General features: G+C 41.0%; 1 protein-coding gene across 2 annotated transcripts in view; it reads left to right on the forward strand.

Moving 5' to 3' along the window:
• The window catches only part of ctnnd2a (catenin (cadherin-associated protein), delta 2a), a 265,825-nt gene that overhangs the window by 2,078 nt on the left and 241,074 nt on the right, over positions 1–22,673 (forward strand). Inside the window, exon 2 of one of the 2 annotated variants that reach the window (XM_085173422.1) lies at positions 5,268–5,361. In XM_085173422.1, the coding sequence (XP_085029548.1) occupies positions 5,346–5,361 (16 nt within the window). In that variant the 5' untranslated portion in view covers positions 5,268–5,345. Of the gene's footprint in view, positions 1–5,267; positions 5,362–5,459; positions 7,245–22,673 lie in introns of those variants that run through there. The other variant, XM_085173423.1, reaches the window with a different exon arrangement.

Genomic DNA, 22,673 nt, shown 5'->3' on the forward strand with positions numbered 1-22,673 from the left:
TGACACTAATTAAAGACATCCATCAGATTTTGACAGTGTTGCCAGGCAGCAATGCATCGTGGGACCTCACCAGTGCATCCAAGACAGCAATCAAAGACGCTGATGATGTTCCGCAGCAAGATTCATCTTGTTTCTGTTGATTCACTGACAAACTATGTGTGGGATAAACCGAGACACACAATGTCATATGTTTCTAAATCATTACGTTTCCCTCAATAAAGTTGTTTAAAGTCGTCGCCCGCAGTCAGCTGCAAGTCAAAGCGTTTCATTTTACGAATCCTTCATTTACATTAAGGTTGCACATCAAACACTGCAGCAAGTGCATTAAGGACTTCGGGTGTTTGTTGTGGCTACAATGACGTTCTTACTGCTTGAGGAATGCAGTCAAGTATTTCACGCATGCTGGACAGGATTTATTTACTGTCCTTTTAGACACCTGCACCCAACTAGACCAAATCACTTCCTTCTTACGGGAAATTGTTTACTGGTAAAATGGAAAAAAGCTAATTAAGCGTGATTCAGGCCTTCAAGGACCTCGGAGCAAGGATAAAACTGTCTTAGAAAAATGCAAAGGTGGCAGCTTTGTGAGTAAATTATAGTGTGAGAATAAGAAAAGAGTTATATAAATTTAAAAGAAAATACTCCTCAGGATTAGCAAGTTTTAATTTTTTTAATTTTTTTTCTTGCAATTAGATTTTCATGCTGATGTCTTAGAGTACAATGAAAAATATCAACCAGCGTAGTGTGGGAGTTTCAAAGTGTTGCACTCAAGGCCTTTGCAAAAAAAGTGCATCAAATGCAAGATCTTGTTCTTACAATACTGCATGTGACTTAATGTACTTAAAGTGTGCTGTTGAAAACTGCCTCGTAAAAAGGGGCAGGTTAAACACTAGAAGTAATTAATCACGTTCTGCTTAAAAAAATATTTCCACACCTGTCAGATCTGCGGGGAGATAGTGGCTTTTTCTCTGTGTTGTCGTTTACCTGATCAAAGGTCCACGCCAGTGTTTTTGCTTGTTTTAGCTCACTTCACAGCATGCACTGTATGCTGACCTTGATAGATTTGCTTTATTGTACGATGTGCATATTTTTGGCATCACATCACTGAAGTAGAAAACGTCCGTGGGAAAGCTAAGGGAACACTGCGATCCTTTTGCTGAAGTTCACGTGTGGCCATGCCCAGATGAAAGAATGGATGTGTCACACACTGTCAGTCACCAAACAGAAACCAAGGTGGAGTAAGGAACGTTGCATTCTCCATGTTTAGGTAAATACAATTTTCAATTTTTATTCAGCATTGTTAGCAAACATTAGGCTTAAGGTAACCTCTGAGTCTGGTAGTTAGATTGTTGCTTTATTATTTTCTTGTCAGATTTTGGGGATCATTTTGGATGTTTTTCCTCTTTAATTGTAACACATATTTTTAAAAATGCAATAAGGCTGCACGCTAATTGGACCTAATGCTTTTGCTGTCAAATAGCTGACTGTCTCTCATGAGGTGTACATGCGAATATTACGTGACCTGTTGCATGCAATCTTATCTAGTCATTCTGTGTCTATCCCCCTCTGACAACTATTGATGAATTGCTGTAGTTACTGCACCATTAAACAAATTTAATGGAAACATCAGAGTCATTTATTCCATTTTGCTCTTTCTTGCAGTCTCAGTCTCTTTTTGCATGCATACCCGCATGTACTGTGGCCAGTTTTCACAGTGAAAGACTGACATGAGGGTGTGACTTTCACACACATCCTGGAATACACGGTTGCTTAATATTCCTAAATGAAAACCGATTACTGACAGCATTTCTCGTAAAACTGTGTCGCAACACATTTTATGAATGAAAGTGCATACAGACTATAGAGTTGTGATTTTTTTCTTTTTTAAAAAAAAAGAAAAGGAAAAAAAAGAAGAGAGAATTAAAAACAGGAACTTGGTTTAACTTGTCTGAAAGACTCATCTTGTGGGGTTTTCTGTTACCGTATGCTACATTTTTACATCCTCAGTTTTAGGGAAGTTCTTTGATTATAGCACTCTCACTAACCGAGGCAACTCTTTGCTTCTTCAGCTCTACAGCAAAACAGTAACAAGAAAAAACACGAGTTAGAATTCTAGGGCCATTATTTTACAGATTACATGAAAGTGTGTAATGCATTTGTGTAGAGTTTATGTGTCACTTGTAAAGAGTGCAGAGAGTGCTAGAAATGTGTGACATGACAATGAACATGCATGTTAAAACCGGTTCCAGCTGCCTTCACATGGGTAATAAATTAAAATCATAATTAATAGAAAGTGTCTTACTATTAGCTGCACATCAAACAGCTCGCTGTGCATGTATCAGGATTATTTAGGTTTATTGTAGCCCTATACATATGAACAAGGTTAAGGTAATATGTATGGAACTTTTCAGTATTTCATATTATATTCATTTTACAAAACTCAAATTATTATTATTATTATTATTATTATTATTATTGTTTTTGTTGTTGTTGTTATTTTATTAATTTTAAAAGATTATTCACAAATATTGCCGTGAATATTACTCAGAGTCTTTTGTTAGAAGTAAATAGAGACATGTTGGCATATTTCTTTCTTTTTTTCATTTTATTAATGCTCCCATCTACATTTTAGACATACAGATGGGAAATATGTCTCAGTTCTGATTCACCTCTCGCACTCTCTTCCTTTCTGTCCTTTTTCTAGCCTCCTTTGTTTGTGTCTGTTATGATCAGTATTAATGTAGGTGGACTGCTACTGTTGCTACTTCTGGACTCGCCCTATGTTCTCAGCAGGCAGGCAAGAATTTTTGGCACGACATCCTGGGTTGTGGGAGGTGGCCACTTGTCCCCTGAAACCTCTGTCATAGTTTTCAGCAATACTGGACATCCTGCTTCTTGCTCAGTAGGAAGAGAAGAAAATAAAAGCCCTCCATGGGAAAACAGTGTACAGGTAACATGCAGAGGGTGCTAGTTGGATTCTGGTTAGCTGACCTGGTCCTGCCAGGCCTGCACTCGCTGAGGCCTGTAATATGGAGAGATCAGATGGATTGTCTGTCTATATTGCAGTTTTTCAAATATGTTATGAATAAGTTGTTATTGATATCGTTGTTGTCATAGCAAAAATACCAGAAAAACCACACACACCCAGACACAAACTTGCAAACACACACACACACATAAACAACTTCAGCTTAACAACACAGCTGCATCCACAGTGGTTTAGTCTGTAGTTTTGTCAACGTTCTCTTTTTTTTTCTATGATTTATGTGCAGATTTGTTTCTCGTATGTAAATGATGCCACATGAGAATATTTCCTGATGATTGTGGAGAGTCGATCCAAAATCCCTCACAGGTTTTCGGTTGTGTTCCAGACAAATCCGGTGACGTCACATCATTTTCATACTGGCAGTGGGAGCGTTTACATCCAAGAGAACACCCATCAGGATAAAAGCATGCCTCCAAACTGCATAGCAGAGTCACTGAATCACCAGGCTTTAGATTTTCCTTTTATTTGTCCCCTATCATCAAACACTAGAGAGGGAGCAGCAAATGGGCTGAACAATACAATTAATGCTTGTGCACTACTTTAGACATGTCGCTGGCATCATCTCGGCCTGTTTACTTCCAACTTAAGTCTCGTCTCTAAATTTCTTCACTTTACTCCCCTCATCTTGCTTTCATCACTTCTGCAGTGTGCTAAATACATGCTCCACCTCGGTCTTCAGGATCCCCTTCAGGTCCGTGTTCTTTCAGCTCTCAAGAGGCGGATGGGCAGGGACCAATCCGTGTCATCATCTTCTTAAGGAAGTCATTACAGTTTTTTCATAGCCAACTTCAAGAACGTGATGCCAAACTTGTCCTTCTCGTAACTCAGCACAGACTATGCGAGTTCTTTTCCAAGATCAGCAAGAAGAGGGCACGCTGTTTGGTTTTAGTTCCAATAAAGCTGTTTCCTTGTACCTCATAGTCCATTTGAATAAAACCTCTTTGTCTGAGAGCTTCCCGTGCATTAATAAAGTCAGACATTGTTAAAACACTGTGGGGGTTTTTTCTCTCCCAACAATTGCTGATGGGTTACTTTGGTCACATTTTTGACCGAATAAAAAACAATAATGAGCAATAACTGGCATTGGATACATGGTTTAAAATATGCATGATTGATGGTAACTGTGAGAGTCCACTGTAGGTGAAATGTATTTCAACACAGGGCAAATCAGCACTTCCTGCAACGAGTGGACTTTAACACACTTCACGGGCATGCCAGGGACATGACTGTACACTGTGGCACGCCACCCAAAAAAAAAAAAAAAAAAGAATTATGCAATGTTTTATGTAAAACATCTCTAGGGACACAACCGTGGTAAATATTTTGCATGTAATTGACAAACTACTTCTAAGCCTCTGTTAACAGAGCCAGCATGGCCTTTAAGCTGCAAACGTAATGCTTAACGCAATGTCATTCCTTCAATCCACAGCTTGCCACTCAATCAGCCAATTTAATCCTCCAAAATATGAATCTGTTTAAATCTGCAACATTAACACGTGTCGTTATCTTTCACAAATCTATATCAGAAACGCAAACATTTATATAAATGGTTTTTAACTTATTTGGGTGACAAATAAGTTCACTGGCTCCACCTAGTGGTAAATCTTTAAACCTGCATTTCTGCGTTCCATTCGTGATCCTCTGGGAGCGGAAGTAAGAGGCAGAAGACAAACTGAACTCACCCTATTCACCTTGTTTTTGTTTGTTTTTTTATATATATATTTTTAACTTCTCCAGCTTCACCAAAATCGGGTTCTGGTCTTTAAACAGACTGGTAAGCAGCAGGCAGAGATATTCAGAAGAATAAAGGCAAATCTTTTGCAATATGTAAGAGATTTTAGTGTTTAGCGTTTAAATTCCATTTTGGCTTACAGCATGGGATGATAGTGCAACTTTGTTTTGCCCATATGTGCAAGATGAAGACAACAAATTCAAAACGATTCCATATGGCGTTAGAGCGCATAAAGAACACACAAAAAAGAAAAGCATGCGAACAGGCGTAGGAAGTGAAATATTAAAACATTTTGTGGTAACTTGACAAAAGTGGAACACATATGCAGACCAGCAACTACAATAGAACGTTGATCTTTGCTTTTAATTAAACATAGACTTGACTGAAGTTCAACAAATAAAGTTGTTAAAAATATTAAAATGGATTGAAAAGAACAGAACAGTTTCCAGTATTGAATTTCCCAACTCTGCCTGTTTATGATGACACCAGCTGCTGTCTGGGAGAAATGTGGCTGTCTGCAGTGATGAGAGAACACCATCCTCCCTGTCTTTCTAACGTAGCTGCGAGATGAAGCTAATGAGAGGTGAGTCAGTGGCTGTGCTTGTTAATAATTTCAAAAAATCTTGCGCAGATGCTATTAACCCCCCCCCCCCCCCCCCCCACACACACACACACACACATACTCACAGTAAATAAACAAAAACAAAATAGGTATTTGGGATCAATAACCCGAGTCACTGTTTGGCCAAAATCCTTCACTTTGATTGACAATTAATTTAAAAAATAAAATAAAATAAAATAAAAGAGCACCTTACATGATGTCAAGCTTACCTGCATTTGTCATGGGGATGACTGAGCAATGTTGACTATTGCTCTGCCATCTGATTAAATTCAAATAAAAGAATTAAAGAAGTAAATGTGTCTGGTATTGGTAGATAAGCTCTTATTTGTTGAGTTCAGTTCAATTTGTAACTGCTTATTTGTCTCCAGGGTAAAAGTACAAGACATTTAAAAAAATAATAATCACAGTAAATACATAATGATACTACTGCACTACAGATTGTCATTATATATAATGTTGTCTATTCTAAAGCCATTCAAAAGACCAAAAACAGGCATTAAAGCCCCACAGCTCATTAGAGTGAGTTTTATATCTGCATTTTTATTTTTATCTCACCACCCAAACTGCATCCTGACCCAAACATTAAAGTCATTAAACTAATGTGGGTAGTTTAATTTCTTTGCACTTCTTCTGAAAAAAAAAGGAACTTATGCCACAACTGTTGTTGAAGAAAAAATAGTATTTAATATAAAATATTACGAACTGGAGAGTTAAGATACTGCCACACATTAAATGTATGCGATCTGAAATAAACTTATCATATGGAAATAAATGCAAAAGCCTTTACTTATGAATAGTGATGTGGTGGTATACATCTATTAATACAGTTTTGACATTTCAACACTGAAAAAGAAATTAGGATCACGCCGGCTAATTAGAGCTATTTCTCACAACTGACTTCTTAAACAGACAGAGAAAAAAAAATCAAAAGAATGAAAGGAAGAAGGTGGAAGTTAATTAGAAGCCAGATAAAGAACGAAGATGAAATAAAAGGTTCAGTCCTCATCTCAGTCAATCCAGGACAATTAACTCATGATACAACCACACATCTGAGAAATACTCAGTTTTTTCTGGCGTTGGGAAACTTATACGACGCAACAGAAGGAAAGGAAAAGGGGACGCGAGGTGATCATCATCATAACCCCCAAAGGGACTTGGTTGCCATGGAGCGTGTGTGTGCAGCAGCAGTGGGATTAAGGGTCTCATTTAGATTTTGGGCTTTTAGAGTTGGTTTTGGGCATACATATGATCGGAGATGGTGGGACACAAGACACGAGGGAATAAAGGGCGTTTTATGGAGGAGGTTTCAACTGAATGGTACACAGAAGAGATGATTTTTAATACGAGATTTCGATTCCCAACACCTTCCTACCACACGTCAACCTGAAGATGGCGCTCTATATCTGTCTATTAACACAGAACTGCACGTGCGCGCGCATGTGCGAGTGAGCGCGAGACCGAGACGGAGGGCTGCTGTCTGCCTCCTCTCCTCTCCGGTGGTGTTGCCTCCCTGTCGCTGCAGTGAATTGCTGCTCGCTCGCCCTCTCTCTCTCTCTCTCTCTCTCTTCCTTCCTCGCTTTTGTACCTCGCCTCTTCCTCCTTCTCACCCGTCTCTTCCACATCCCTCTCATCCTCCTCCCTGCGGATGCCTCAGCCTTGCACCCCCGCCCCAGCATCCCGGCAAATGGTTGTTCCATCCCCGGCAACTCTGGACGCAGGACGCAGCGAAAAGGCTCACAGCTCCGTTCTGATTTGAGCACACTGCGGATTGACTTGAAAGAGGGGCGGACCAGGGACAGTAGGGAAACGAGGAGACGCCTGACAGTGGCCAGGATCACATTTCGGTAAGTCATCGCGTTATTTTCCCCTTTACAGTATCGGGCAGAGAGGTGGAAGCTGTCGGGTCCACAGACGCCCGTGCTTTCTGGTCCTTCATTTTAGTACGACTTGCATTTTGGAGGAATACGCAGGGGATGTGAAGATGACTTTTGGTTTCCTTTGTGTATGCTTTTATGAAACTGGTTGGCTGGGTTAAATATGATGTCCTGCTTTTAACAGCGAGCTTACTGTGAAGCTCTTCGCAGGAACAAGACTCCTGCTGTGCAGAGATCACCCAACACATAACAGATATTTGGCACCAGCTGGCTGCTGACCTAAATTCACCACTGGTTGTGCGTAAAAGTACTCCAAAGGTGCAAAAAGGCACCGTGTCAACAAAAGAGATAGAGGTGCTCTTCATTTGCTAGACTGCTGAAAGTCAAAACCAGAAATAAAGTTTTCATATTCTTCATGCTGTCTGGACTTTACTGCGTTTTACTTCTAAATCAATTGACTTTCCCCCCCTCTTTTTTGGAACTCCCTTTTTTCTGTAAGTTTCTGGCTCACCAGAGGTAATAAAAAGATAAGAGTATGGGTGAGACTATATACCTTTTCCACAGCCATACTTGTGCTTTGGTCAATAGACATTTGCAGGAGGGGGATTGGGCGCTGGCAGTTTGTCAAGGGCATACAATATATCAAGCAGATGATGTGGAGGAGAGCAGGAGGAGGGCTGGGCTGCTGGTAGGCATGCTGTGGGTGCATGTTCAGGCTGCTACATGTCAACTCTTGGGCAGGTGCATGATGGACAACTAACATAAGGATGTACAAGGATTGAAAAGGTGCTAGTATTTGCTCTGTCGCATCAAAGCCCCTGTTGCTGCAAAAGTACAAAAAAAAAAAAAAGAAACAAAAAAACTTTTGAGATCTGCAGGTTTAGGCAGCTTCCTCTGTGGCCAGGTAAGCAGCCTTGTGACAATTCAGTCTCCTCTAATTCCCCTCAAACTGACTGAAGAATAAAGGGATATATTTTTTCTTCACACACGCCCTACATGGATGGAAGCCTCAATCTGTTTCAGCCAGCACTTTATCCACTTTTCCAGTACTTTAAGAAATTACATTTCTCTTTCTCTTGCCCATGAGCTGCACATCCTCAGGAAGTAGATTTTTTTAAACGTATTTATTTATTTTTACTGTTGAAGGATAAGAAGCATTAGAAACGATCTATCACTGTGGGAACTCTCTCAACAGTTCCTGCGCAATCTCCATCCTTCACATACACACAGATACTGACACATGCTCCATCCCCTCTAAGTTTTCTAAAGATTAGCTTCTTTTATGTCCAGTGAATGTCTCCAGTGGCCATGAAAAGCCTCGTCCTTCATCGCGGACACAGATTAGGCTAATTCACACAGCAGCACAGGCCTAATGCCTAATCACTATGCTGCGCTGGCAGAACAGAACAGTCTTTATACTGTGGTCGCCCAGAGAGGGAGGGAAAGACAGCGAAAGAGAAAGAGAGGAAAGGGGGGAAGCTAGCCGCCGGTGCCTATTGATCGGACGGAAGGGCTTCTGTCTGGCAGGCATCCACAGGATGAAGTGCTGACGACAGTCCAACAAGCTGCCACGATGAGCTGGCCTTATACGTAGTGCTGATGTGAATGGAAGAGTTTGAATTATAGTTATGCTCTCTTTAGCAGAGCCGGGTCGGGGAAGATTGGAAAATAGTGTATGTGTTAAGAGTTAGATTTTTTTTTTATCATCAGAAAGTGCAAGTTGGTTGTGCAAAGCAGCGATAATGCAACAGATAAACAGGTGAACAGGTGAACAAGTGCCATATTGAGACTTTCAGACTTGGGCATTCACTAAGCACAGCAAACAGGCTATTGTAAACCACATCAGGTATGTTTTCTTTCCCCACATGGTGTGCCCGAGGCCAATTCTGTGCACATGAAATGAGTGAAGACCAGGATCAAGAGAAGCAGAAAGGAACTCTCAGCGACATGTGCTTTGATATTTGACCAAGTGTGTCAAGTCTAACAGGACGTGATATAACAAGTGTTGTCTGTTGACTTTGCAATGTAAAATCTTGGTGTCAGCAATAAAATGTTGCTTTCTATTCTTACTTTAAAATGAATATTGAGACAGAGGTGTCTGAGTAGGATGACACTTTCCATCTTTTTTCCTTCACCTGCTTCAGAACCTTTCATAATTCATGTGACTCGGGCAGCGAGACAGCGTACTGAGCTCAGACACTGTCTGACACCAGTAGTACCTACAGCACCTGTCAACTCACAAGAAAATGAATCTGTAAGAGGTCCAGGGGTTCTGTTCTACACTTAAATCTGACCTTTGACCTTCATATTAAAGTAGGCAAGATGAAAAAGCTTTTTCCTCACAGTAGTAGACAGTGTTTGTCTCCTCAACGGGGAACTGCTTACATACATGACTGAAAGTGAGATTAAATGCTTGTTACTGAATAAATATAGCTTCATACTAAAGGTGGCCCCTCTTTAAGGTGTAACAAAAGCCCCGAGGCTGAATGGCAGCTGTGTTGTGTGTGTGGTTTACACCTATACATTCTGCAAAAAAAGAAAAGAAACGCAAAAGACAGATAAATATGGAACATGAAGGAAAAAACATGCAATGTTTGCTGTACATTTTTCCTTTTCCTCCATATGTCCCCTTAAATTCAGAACCTTTCAGGCCTCAGGCAGTTAGCTGACAGTTGATATACACTTGGCATCAATTCATTTGCATATTCATGGAAATAGGGTCGGTGCTAATTGGCAGCCACACTGTGCTCATCGATCAGATAACTTGATGCTCGTGTTGGCGACTTGATGCTTATGAGCTCGTTTGATAACATAAAAAACACCGATGGGCCTCCGCTAATGGACAATTTTACTGTGTCGCCATTACAGTGGGATTGTTACAAGATCACATACATGTTCCGCACCATTAAACTTTCACTCCTCTTTAAAACATAACTCTTCTTTCCCTCAAGGGTGCAATGCTGTGCACCCAACATGGCTTTCTGATGGATGTTCTAGAAATGATACTTTGCAGTTAAGTTTATACATTTAAGTCAGTCATAAAGTAGCCTTTTTTTTCATCATCAATCAGCGTGACATTGGCAGTTTGCCCCATCAGGAATAGGATCACCTTTGCCTGTAATGCTGTGTTATTGAGCTGGTCAGTTAGTCGTTTCTTGTTTTTTTTTTAAACACAAAGTGTGGACTTGGAAGTTTATTTCTAAAGATGGAATATTTCTAAAGGAAGCAGTTAATTAATACAATTAATGTATTAATGCACCTTTGATCTTAGGCTGCAACCGATTGAGTACAACAAAAGCAAACAAGAGGCGAATCGTGTTTATATGTAGGTGTGCACAGTGTGGTTTATTTTTTAGGCGAAAAAGCTCACAGCTCGAAGGACGTCAGTTTGTCACTGAGGCGTTGGCCTTTTTATAAAGAAAGGAAGGTACTGACAGTATTTTCTGTTGAAAACAAAGCAACTATTAAACACTGGAAATCAATGGTTACCCAGGGAATAGCACTTTTTGAGATAGTATCGCCAGACTCTGATGGTGTGACGCGGCCTCCTTTTTTTTCCATGCCTGCCTGCACGGTTAATGTATCCTCACCATCTGCTGACCTTCACATTAAAGCTGGGAAAAGATGGAGAAAATTTGCAGTTTGGAGGTTAAGCCGCTACAGCTTTGGCTGGACCGAGTAACTGGCATAATCTGCCCGTTTCAACCCGCTCATAGCTACTTTGCATTTCTCTGACTCCATATGGAAAAGTTTCATTTTGACAAATAAGGTGAATGTGGGGTGGGGTAGGGGCTTCTCCCCGTTTTGGGAGATGGTTGTTGAGACTAGAGAATTACCAACGAAAGCTGGGCCAAGCTCATGCATCAGATAGGCATGGAGGCTTCTTAAGTGCCCTTGACTATTTTGTTTTCCTCACTTCTCTTTTTGCTGTGAAAGAAGAGGAAAAAAAACGTGTCCAATTTTAACAATGCCTCGGATTTATGGCTCGATTTCCACTGATGCCACATATAGTAAAAATATATGGCCTCATAGTGCAGGTAGGTGGTAAAAGGTAAAATCATTCACCAATTGCTGTGTATTGTACGCGGTGGTGATTAATGAGAGCAGGACTTTCAGAAGCGCAGCAGGAAGGAGACAGGGAGGGAGAGAGGGAGGGAGAGAAGATAGTGATATGTCAGTGTTGGAATGAGTCCAGGAAGCCAGCAATATGTGTGAGGGAGACAGACAGAGGGGGGGGGGGGGGGGGGTGGGGGGGTATGGATACCTGCTAGTGTGTCTCTGCCGCTGACTCTCCTCCCATCTTCTAATGAGCCCGCTGCATATGGGACTCCCTCTGTCAGCCCACTGCCCTCCTTCTTCCCCTCAACTCCATTATCCTCACTTTTTTTCCTTTACTCTTTACTATGAGAAAACAAAAGAGTAGCAAAGAAATTAAATTAAGAAGTCAAAAAGGCAAAGGGAAGATAAAAGAAATGGGTGATGTGACAAGAAAAAAGCACAAAGACGTGGGGGGTCAAGCATGCAGGTTAGGGAAGAGGGAAGTGGCAAAAAGATAAAGAGATAAAAAAAAGATAGGTGAGGTAGGTGAAAAGATGACGTGGTGGAAAAAAAATTGAGAGCTGGTGGCATAGCTTGAAGAGCGAAAGAGGATTATAAGCGCTGAGATGAGGAAGAAGCAGGGAAGCTGAGACCGGGAATCATCAAATGTAAGAAGTGACAGAATAGTGTGAAGCAAAAAATGCCCAGCAGAATGACAGGATGACAAGGAAAGCCACATGACGGCACCGTGCTGTACTTCTTAGTGTCAAAAATGAAAATGCTGCATATTAAAACCTAACGATGTGTGTTTAGCGCGGGCCCTACAGTGAGCCGTATGTCAGCGGTTATCTTGCTGTGACATCGTGTTTGTGCCTACCACACTTTACTGTGCTAGGCTGAATAATTAATTGGCTCAGCTAGCCAGGTCTGCCAGAGGTAATTGAGCATCAAAGAGAAGCTGGAGCCCAGATCATCCTGATTTCCCTGGGCCAAAATGAAGCCCGGAGCTGGCTTGTGCATGTATGACAAGTGTGTCAGCGTGTGTGATTGTGACCTTTATTACATGTATGGGGGTTTGTCATTAGGATTCGTATTTGTTCAGAGGGTGGAGAGTGTATGCCTCATTGTTGCTGCGTGTCCTTGGGTGCATATGTGTGTGTTGTTGTTGTTTTGTTCGGCTCCTTGACATTCTTTTAATGAGGTTGCCTGCATTACAGTTTCACCACCTGCCTGGTCATTTCTGCTGGCTTGTTATTGACTAAAACACTGAATTGTAGCTTTGTTCCTGGAGAGACCTGCACTTTGAACCTGTGGGTAAAATCATGGTGTGAAATTAGGATGAGAGACATATATTGGTCTGATATCAAGAGATGCACTTTGCAACAAGTGCAGCAGTTAAGAGCATATGTGGCGCCTCACTGGAGAGAAAAAGACTTAGGATAATGACATGTTGCGTGGCAGGAAGCAGGGAGGTGTATTGTTGTTGGCTTCATCTATAGTTTCTCTGCACAGCAACATACTATTATCTTTCTTGCTTGTCAAGTGGGAAATAACATGTTTGATGGGATATGAACACCTGTGCCTGAATGCAAGAGTTAGGTGTGTGTGTGTGTGTGTGTTTTCTCCTCTGTTCTTTTAACCTTCATCTCATGAAATTCATTTTAAGCAACATTTAAGCAAATGTTGGTTGTGAATGTCAAGGACTGGCAATCACCTGGTTTCTAAATTAGTCTATGGAAAGTTAAGCAAATTGTGAAATTGTCTGTGTATGTGCAGCAAACAGCAAACTATTATCTGAATAGAAACACATCAACATACATCAACATAAAGACAATACTTTACTGCTTTAATTTGATTTATTATTTGTTTCCGGGATGAAACTTCCTTTAATTTGGGATTGGTAGATTTATAGGTTAGCAAAAGAAATTGGAAACATAGTAAACTTAAATTTAGAGTGAGTCAATTTTTCAGTTATTTAATGGAAAAAAAATGATATTGTGAATATTGAATCTAGTGACTGAGATGAACATCGCCAGTCATCGTAATTGGATTTTAATGTATGTGGCTACAGATGGCATATTCATATGCAAAATCACAATTTCCCTCTGATAAACAGTTTGATTACATTCTCATAGTGTATGAGGGTTTAACTACCTGAGTCCAACAGTGTTAGATCCACTTAAAAGAAAGTGCCTAACGCCGGCTGACAGGAGCTAACAGCGGCAAAAACTATCTACAGAAAGTTTCAGGATATCCTCAACAACTGACCTCAGTATCACTGCCATCTTACAGAAGTAAGCTTCACTGAGTCATTGAATAGCATCAGAATCCTTTCACAAAGTCCAACAGGCTCCTCCATAATAAAAAGTCCTGGACACATATTGATAGCTGAGGTAAACAGCAGTCTGACAGCCTATACTCACTACAGATGAACGGCAGCCAGAATTCTGTCCTGTAGCAGCCACTGTATTTAGGATTATGCACTTAAATTGGGAGGGATAAGAAAAAAAAGAGGCTGCTGACATCTAGTGGTGAGATATTCCACACTGTAACTTTAAGGCACTCTCAATGGCATACACATCTGGCTGGCCTGCAGAAGATTTACAAGTACAGAGAGGATCGCAGGGCAGATGAGGGAAGGTAAGTAAGTTCTTTCTAAACATCAAAGGTTCATGTTGCTGCTTATTGTCAGGGTTTTATATTTACTGTAGTTACGGGAACTTACGTCACAATCAGTTTGCACATCACTTTCATTTTTTCATGGCAGCTGCTTGTCAAATACAGCGTAAAAAAAGTCTGTTTCTCACAGTTGTGTGCTCTTCAGTAGTTTTACTATAAACACAACACTGACAGTCTAACAGCAGTGCAGATGTTTGAGATATCAAGCGTTAAGTATTTTATATTGATTTTCTAGAATCACTAGCAAGGCAGAAAAAGCGTTACTGAAGTATGCAAGAATAATATTTGATATTAATTTAAATGCACTTTTGTTTATTTCACAGCTGTCCTACATCTGTATAACAGCTGCAACTGTAACATCATATTTAACTGTGTAATAAACTAGATACTGTCCTTTCCAAAAACCATATAGATTTTTCTTACTTTCTCGTCTTGAGTAATCCTGATGCCACACACACACACACACACACACACACACACACACACACACACACACACACACACACACACGCACACACACAGTGGTGTTTCTTAAAAGCTTGAGGGCGGCCAAGTGGTATAAATGCCATGCCTGATGCCTGTGGTGGGATCAGCTAACAAACCCATCAGCAGCCTATACTGATCCTTATCAGCTCTGCATTGCTGTGGCTACTTCCATCCGTCCGTCAAGCACTTTCTTACATCTGTAGAAAGGGATGTGATTGAAATGACAAGAAAGACAGAGACATAAGGAGATAGTAATCAGAAAAATATGACCCCTTTATAGATTGGGACTTCTCAGTTTATTGCTATGGTGTACAGGACTTATGTGTGTGTGCATTTGTGTCCCCTTGGATCAATGGAGAGAAAAAAAGGAGAGTGAAAGGAGGAGGCTGACATTAAGGAGAAAGAAGGTTAGAGGTACTTTGAAGAAAAACAAAAATGGCCGGTGACATCATCAGCAGAGGCAGCAGCCACCTGCACAACGCAGACCACATAGCATGATTTGTAAAGAAGATGGAGGATTTAGCTGTGAGCATTTCTAAGAGTAGAACAGCAGCTGAAATAATGTTTTGACCATGGGGCGTTTTATTAGGTTGTTTATTGATGTGTGTTGACACTGGAGAGCTACATCCACAGTCGAGCCCTAGCCCCTGCTGTCCACATTATTCGATTTCATTTCACAGTCCCAGAGCTAACAAAGGCAGGTTTTCTGTCTAGCTACACATTGTACTTGTTCCAAATAAGCTGCATGTGCTCTATCCTGATATTCAGCATTTTTATTTATGCCCAGTTCCTCTTGGGGGCATCCTTTGTTATACAGTATCCCTGTCAACAAAATGTTCTCTTTTAAATTAACAGTATACAGAGTGGCTATGTATGTTGGGTGTTTTTCGATTAAAACACGAGTGAATCTCTCGTTGCCAGCAAAGGGCACGTCGATGAAGATGGAGGTGCATGTCTTCCTGTGTTGCTGGACGTGGTCTGTAAGCCACACTCTTACAGAGGAGTTTTTCTTAATCAGGTTTTTAAGTAAGCAGGAGCTGGAGTTTTCCAAGCTGGATAATGGGATAAAGATTGATTGATTGAACTCCAAACATCTTCTGCAAAAATGTGCAGAGCATCAGTGCAAAAGTGCTGAAAAAAATGTCCCAAATTATCAGTTTTACTTCTAAATTAAGCGATTATGAGCTGGGTGCGTAATTATTATTAATTATTATGTCAGTTTAATCATTTAAAATTTTTTGATTAAAGAGTTATGTTCTCACGCGCCTTAATTTGCCCCTTCCGTCTTCCAAAGGATGAGGAACACGCCTTCTCCGAATGTTTGTTCAACAACACACTGGCTCACTCCTTGGTGGCTGCTTATCGGAGCCTGGAGCCTGGGGCTTGCTCGGGCCACTTCGGGGGTGGGGCCTCTCGGCCTGGGGCTCGGTCACTCTGGCGCAGCTGGCTGCCGGCGGAGCTCACGGGCACGTCACTGCAACCCCCCCTGGCTTCTGCTCCGCGGCTGCTGAGTGACCCCTCATCTGGGACTCTCCTCAGCTCTTTCTGGGACAGTGGTGCAGCTGCCCCTCTGTTGGTCTTCCTTGGTCTCTTGTGTTCTGGGGGCCTCTGGATGTCTGGAGTCTTGATCTCCTCCATACCTGCTTCATGCCCTGGAGGACAGGGCAGTGCCCCCCCCCCCCACCCTCTAGCAGATCATTACATGAAGGAACCTTTTAAAAACAAACGCGTCCATGCTCACAGGTGTACACATGGGTGCTCACACACACAAACTACACCCTTTTTGGCTCCTACCTCAAAGCACACTGTGCGCTGTCGATCTTATGTGCTGCACAATAATGTTTAATATCTAGTATTTACTGTTATATTCCCATATATCATCGTGATGTTGTTTATTGTATTGCTCTCGTTTTCTTCTGCTTGTTTTCTTTTTTTTTTTCTCAACAGGTGATCCAGGTGATTGATATATGTATTTTTTTGTGTCTGCTTATTTAGTTGGTTTTTGTTTTTTTTGCCCTTTATACCCATCCCTCTTCTCCGCTGTTTTTTCCGCCTCTTCCTTTCTCCCTTTTCTTTTCCTCATTCAAGTCTGTCCCGTATCTAGCAAGTGAGAATAAAAAAAATAAAATAAAATAAACAATAAAAGGTGAATCAAATGGACCATTACGGCAAGGCTGGGATGGTCAATTTGGTAAAGTAAGTCCGTTGGGCATCTTTCCTCGCCTTTAGACAATAATTCTGATGGCAAAAGAACGGGACAGGCAAAAAAAACCCAACAAAAAACAACAACACACTGTTCTATTAGCAACCAAAGTATGTACATGCAGCTCAGTCCAAGATGAAAATAAATGAAAGGCAGTTCAAAGCCAAATTGTTCAGGAGATAATGGGGATTTCACAGTGTTATTTTGTGGAAAGCAGTTACAGATTTAAAGCAAAATATAAATATATAAAAAGAAGAATTAGAGGGTGTAACTTAGAAAATTTAGGAATTCACACCTTACTATTAATTACATGATTTGAAGGGGTAAACTTACTATTATAATAGCGTTAATAGCTTCTTTAATTTCCAGTGGAGCCAGCTAAAACTTCCTTAGGAAAAACTGGAGAATGATATTCATAGGCTGACTGGAGGCTCGTACTTCCTGACCACACTCAGATTCACTCTGAAATCTTGTTTTTGATTTTCTTCAAAATGTATAGAGAAGAAACCAAAAACCACAGCAAGGGGAAAGTTATTGTTGCGCATTTGGCATCAAATTGCTTTATAAATAGCGTTTGTCGTTACTTCTTTATTCTCTCTGATGTCTCCTGTACTGTGCAGATCGCAGCTATGACCGGGCTCTGGAAATGCAAGTGCACATTAATTTCACTCATCTGTCTTCTGTGGGTTGCATCTGCGATGTATAATTCATCAAGTAACTCTCTGGTGATATCCGCATATAAATTAACTTAGATATTGTGCAGCTCATGAATTTCTAACGATGTATGTACACAGTGGCGTCGCAGTAGTACATCAGCTCCGCTGTCTCTTGCTTGCGAGAAATGGAGTGAAAAACATTTTGTGTGTTGGAATGTTCTCAGTCATGAAATGGATTTAAAAGTGGCCCACAGGCTATTCGTGAAATGTTCGTGAAGCAGAGCCACCCCTCACTGTTGAGTGTACCAATTACGGATGGAATCTGCTGGGTGTGTTTAGAGATTTGTCAGGTACTGTATCTCGGTAGCAGACACACACACACAAAACAAAACAAAAAAAACACTGGGTGCGTCTGTTTGATGGTACAGACTTGACAGAAGCTCCATTGATCTAGAGAAGAACAGAAATGCAGAGGAGGTTTGATTGTTCTCACCAACAGCTAGCTTTGCACTCAGATAAGGAAACTGAAAATGTGTGGGTTGCTGACAACAATTATTTAATAAAATGTAACAAAGTAATGGTGACTTGGTATTTTAAAATGCCATCTGGTCTTTAACTTGTTCTGTCTGCAATTTTGTAATAACGCTTAACTTTTGTTGGCTTGTGCAGCATGTGCCTTTTCTTCTAGTTTTGAGACTCGCTTGCTTTTGGGGAACATTTTAAACAAGCCAGAAAAATTCCACTCGCACGTTCTTTATGAAAAACTAAAGTCATTTGCAAAGACAAGATACCCCTCGCTGTTGTTTAGGCCAGTTAGGCTCAAAATCTGCTGGCTCTGGGCTTGTGCCAGGGATTTAGAATGAAAGTCTTTATGTGTCAGAAAGATGGCTTTGAAAAGGACTGAAAGAAAAAAAAATGCTCGCTGATTTCCAGAAATGCACAGAAATGGTAAACTCACGCGCGCGTGACACACACACACACACACACACACACACAGCCGCGCAGTTTCTGTCACTCTCATTTCTCTTTTCTTTCCTCCCTTTTCTCTGTGGGCTACTAATAGGCAAGACAAGAAAGCCAAAAGACAAACAGTTGATTATATACTCTATATTCGCAACACACTTCCACTTTGCAACCAGGGAATTCTGCACACACGCATACAAAAACACACGCACGTGTGTGCAGACACAGGCTGCAGTGAAGAGGAAGCCACTGCCAGGAAACTGTGGAGGAGTTGCTGCACTGCTTCCAGTTTGCCTATGTGACATTACTTCTGATAATTTGACCTGCACTGCAGACATGGGATGATGGAAGATGTTTTCTCAGCAGAACCTTTGGCTCTCAGAGGTTTTCATACCGAAAAGGAGACTGTGTATTTCTCTCCAATAGATAAAATAAAATGATATTGATTTCACAGACACGGCAAGCAATGAGCAAAATTACATTTATTAGAGGAAAGCTACCTCACCTGCCCACCTGCTTTCTGCAGATGGGCACTGTTATTGTTTCCAGACGCGAAAGGTCACATATAAATGATAGTTGTGATTTTTACAGTATGGCATTCACCATTTATGAATCCCATTGCACAGGTTATGATTTGAGAATGTCAGAAGACTGAGGCACACTGCTTGGTTTATTTTTTATTCTAACCCACACACCCAATGGCGTCTTTGTAAAGAAATGACATCTCTTGTCCAAAGGGTAGAAAGAATTATTTTAAATTGTTTTTGTTAATTTTATTCTGCAAAAAAAAGGAGAAAAAAACGAACTAACGAACTAATGGCTTTGACCAACAGTTCAACTTGATGCATGACAAGTTGAACTGTTGAATAATCTGGGATCACAGGGTCTAATGAAACCACAGGCAGTGAGGTGTCTGACTTTGATCTTTTGGAGGCTCTTAACCCGCCAGCGCGCCAAGCCTTAAATTGTTGCGACATGAGGGGAAAGGGGGAGCCAGGAGTGGAAGTTTTTTAGATCTCGTCAAGTGTTTCAAAGTCTTACATCACTTCCATGTCTTCCTCCAGGAGAGTATTGCAACAAACCCTGCTTTAAGAGCAGTCAATTCCTGTTTTTCCCCTCATATAGAGGTATTTTGATGGGTCAGTGATGGGAAATTTTGCGAGGGAGTCGTGTCATACATCGGGACCTCACACGCGGATATGCGTGTATACACACAAATGCACACTTTCCTGTTTTGTATACAGCGTGGGATGTTCTGCTCTCACACTGTGCAGCGAATTGAATTTTCATTCTCTCATGGTTAGTCAGGCAGTGTTACTCTTTCTGCCATTATGGCACATTCAGTAAGACAGCAGGCGGCCAGAGAAGCATAGAGGTCTCCACCAGCTTCCCCAGAGGAGGCTTGCCACCCTCAGCCTCATGCCCAGCAGCGGACACTCTTTGTTGGCTGGCTGGCTGGCTGGTGGGGGCTGAATGGAGATGGCACCATGCTGTGTCTCGCTCATACACCTACTGTAGGTGTAGATATGATATACAGACATGCACAGACAAACACATGCACACAAAAAGTCTCCCAGAGGAGTCAGTTAAGAAAACATACACCTATTTTCTATTTTTTCTGCCTTTGTCCCAAACACTGCAGGGTAAATTGAGGGTCAGCAGGTTACAGGCAAGAATTATGGCACCATCAAGGTCCAGTTGTCAAGAAACCATGGTAACTATTAGCTCTGTTGGTTTGGTTGCTATGACAGCGCAGATATTACCGGCTGACTGCAGGGATGAAGTAATATAATGGGATGGTAGAGGGAGGGGATTAGACTTTGTGAAGTGTACATCAAAGTTCGGGGAGAAAAAGTACCAATTCTGTTTGATCAAGAATAGACTAATAAGGCTTCAGATGCTGGATGTAGTGGTAGTCCAGGTGTAGTGAAGTGGCCTTGGAGTAGAATTTGCAGAGCAAGCTGCTCTTCTAAACAACAAGATAGGAATTTATTATTAATCTCCTTTCTTTTGTCTCATTTTCATAGCTTCTCATAACTGTTTTTCATGGTAGTCACTAATCAATAAATTACTTTTATCAGGTATTCTTTTATGCAAATATGCAGACTCATTAACTTTGTATCTATAGGCATCATTTTCATTTGTTTCAAAGGGAATGTGAATTTAAAATGCTGTTTTTTGTGTGTGTAGCTGCCATTAACATCCTGGTGTGGGAATAACGGTGGCTTTAAGATATAATCGATTGTGATGCAGTCTGCTAAAATTTCTGATGCAGGGCCAGTAAACAATATATGAATTTGATTAATTTATCGCTGAAGTACAATAATGTCCGTGTTTGCCATTTATATTGTATAGACTGACATAAAATCTGCTACTTGATGTAAATCTTGCAAATGCATTAATTCAGAGGTATCCAGTTTAACCTGATGTTAAACAAATCTAATAAACGCCATGTAGCCAGTCATAGTCAATCCACAACTCTTACATTATTAAAATTGCATCACAGTTTGTGCAAAATTCATCACGCTGTTAATTTTTGCTCTAGGTTATTTCTGCTGCCTCTCTGCTACCTTTTTTTTTTCCTGTAGTGGCTGGTAATATTTTAGTCAGCGCATTGTTGCATGCTTGTGTGCCTCAGTGTGTTTGCGAATGCCAAGCGAAAGTAGCGTGACTTTCTAAACATTTGCAGAATGGTTCCTAAAAATAAATGGTTCTTCTAGATCTCATAATGTGCAGAGATATTTACCAGCTGCAGTTCAGTCCTGTTGACAAGAAGAAGCAAAAACAAAGACAAATGGCTGAAGAGCGGTTTGGCAGTCGGCATCCCCTAGTTTGAATCTCTCCCATCAGACAAACATCTTTCTCATGCTTGCCTGGCAGCTCTTACAATCTGATTATTTTAGTTTACTTGACAGATTGCCTTACTGTTGGTCAGTGATTAATGGAAAAAAGTTTGGGATTATCCATATTAATATTTGCCTTGGATTATTGCAAACAGCTAGACAAATAAACAGTGCAATCATATGAAAATAATCAAATCTTTATACAGTTGTATAGACAAATACATATTTCTGTTTCTGTTGAAATTGCATGCATACTGCTTTTCTCATACATCCCAGTAATGCTGTTTATAACCCAGCAAGGTTGAAAGTACGAGATGGCAGCCATAGTAACAAATTTGGCACGGCATTATTTCAGACAGGCTACGAAGTTGAGCTCAGCCCACAGTCGTGGTAGATTAGCCGCTAGCAGCTGATCTCAGTGCCAGGCGACATCAGCGTTTAGCTCAGCTGATACGCTTTGCATGGCGTGCAATAAAGGACTTAGTTACTTTAACTTTCCTCAATAATAATAATGATAATACAGAATCTTTAAAAGACAAAGTTACAAAGTTATTAATATGAAACAAAAAAAGTTTAAAAGTGAGGATTGAAGAAAATTATGTAACAATGAACAATAGGAAAAGGTAATAAAACTATTTTGAAGGAAAACACAGAAATGGGCAGCATGTTGCCTCACAGCAAGAAGGTCCTGAGTTCAATTCCATCATCAGGCCGGGGTCTTCTTTGCATGTTCTGCCCATGTTTGCGTGGGTTCTCTGCAAGTATCCCAGCTTCCTCCCATGGTGCAAAGACATGCAGTTAGTGGGGATAGTAGGTTAATTGGAAACTCTAAATAGCTCATAGGTGCGGATGGTTGTCTGTGTCTATATGTTAGCCCTGTGACAGCCTGGTGACCTGTCCAGGGTGTACCCTGCCTTTTGCCAGAAGACAGCTGGGATCGGTTCCAGCTCTCCCGCGACCCTGAAAAGGATAAGCAGGAGAAAATGGATGGATGGAACATCATAGATATAACTCAGCAATCTGATCTCCTCAGGGAGAATGGGTGCACTGACAGGAAAGAACCCCTGATCAGATGGGATTGTGGGATTGTGAGGTTTGGCTGAGGAGCTCAGGTCCCAACCAGGTTGGAATACGGTGTCAGGGGAACTGAAATGTACTTTGGCATGAGCTCACTGAGGGCCTTAAAAGTCAACAATAATCTTAAAATCAATTCTAAAATTAAGGTAGCCATTGCAGAGAAGCTTAAATAAAAGTCATGTGTTTGCTTTTTTTGTTATAGAGAGACGTTTTGGACCAGCAGGTAAGTTTAAATGAATCTGAGTAATCAAATCTAGATAGAAGCATGTATGATGATCTCTAAGTTACGGCTGCATCAGCAAGACGTTTCGCAACCCACCTCAATCCCAGCTGCTCCTTTTCATGTTATGTCTGACCTAATCAGAGTCTTGTCTGTTGCCGCTGATGGTCGGTCTGTAGAGATCTTGCTGATGCCTCTCCTGTGTGGCTTCCCATGGGAAGTCTGGGATGTTTT

This window comes from Neolamprologus multifasciatus, chromosome 9, assembly GCF_963576455.1.
Source record: "Neolamprologus multifasciatus chromosome 9, fNeoMul1.2, whole genome shotgun sequence".
Taxonomy (NCBI): domain Eukaryota; kingdom Metazoa; phylum Chordata; class Actinopteri; order Cichliformes; family Cichlidae; genus Neolamprologus; species Neolamprologus multifasciatus.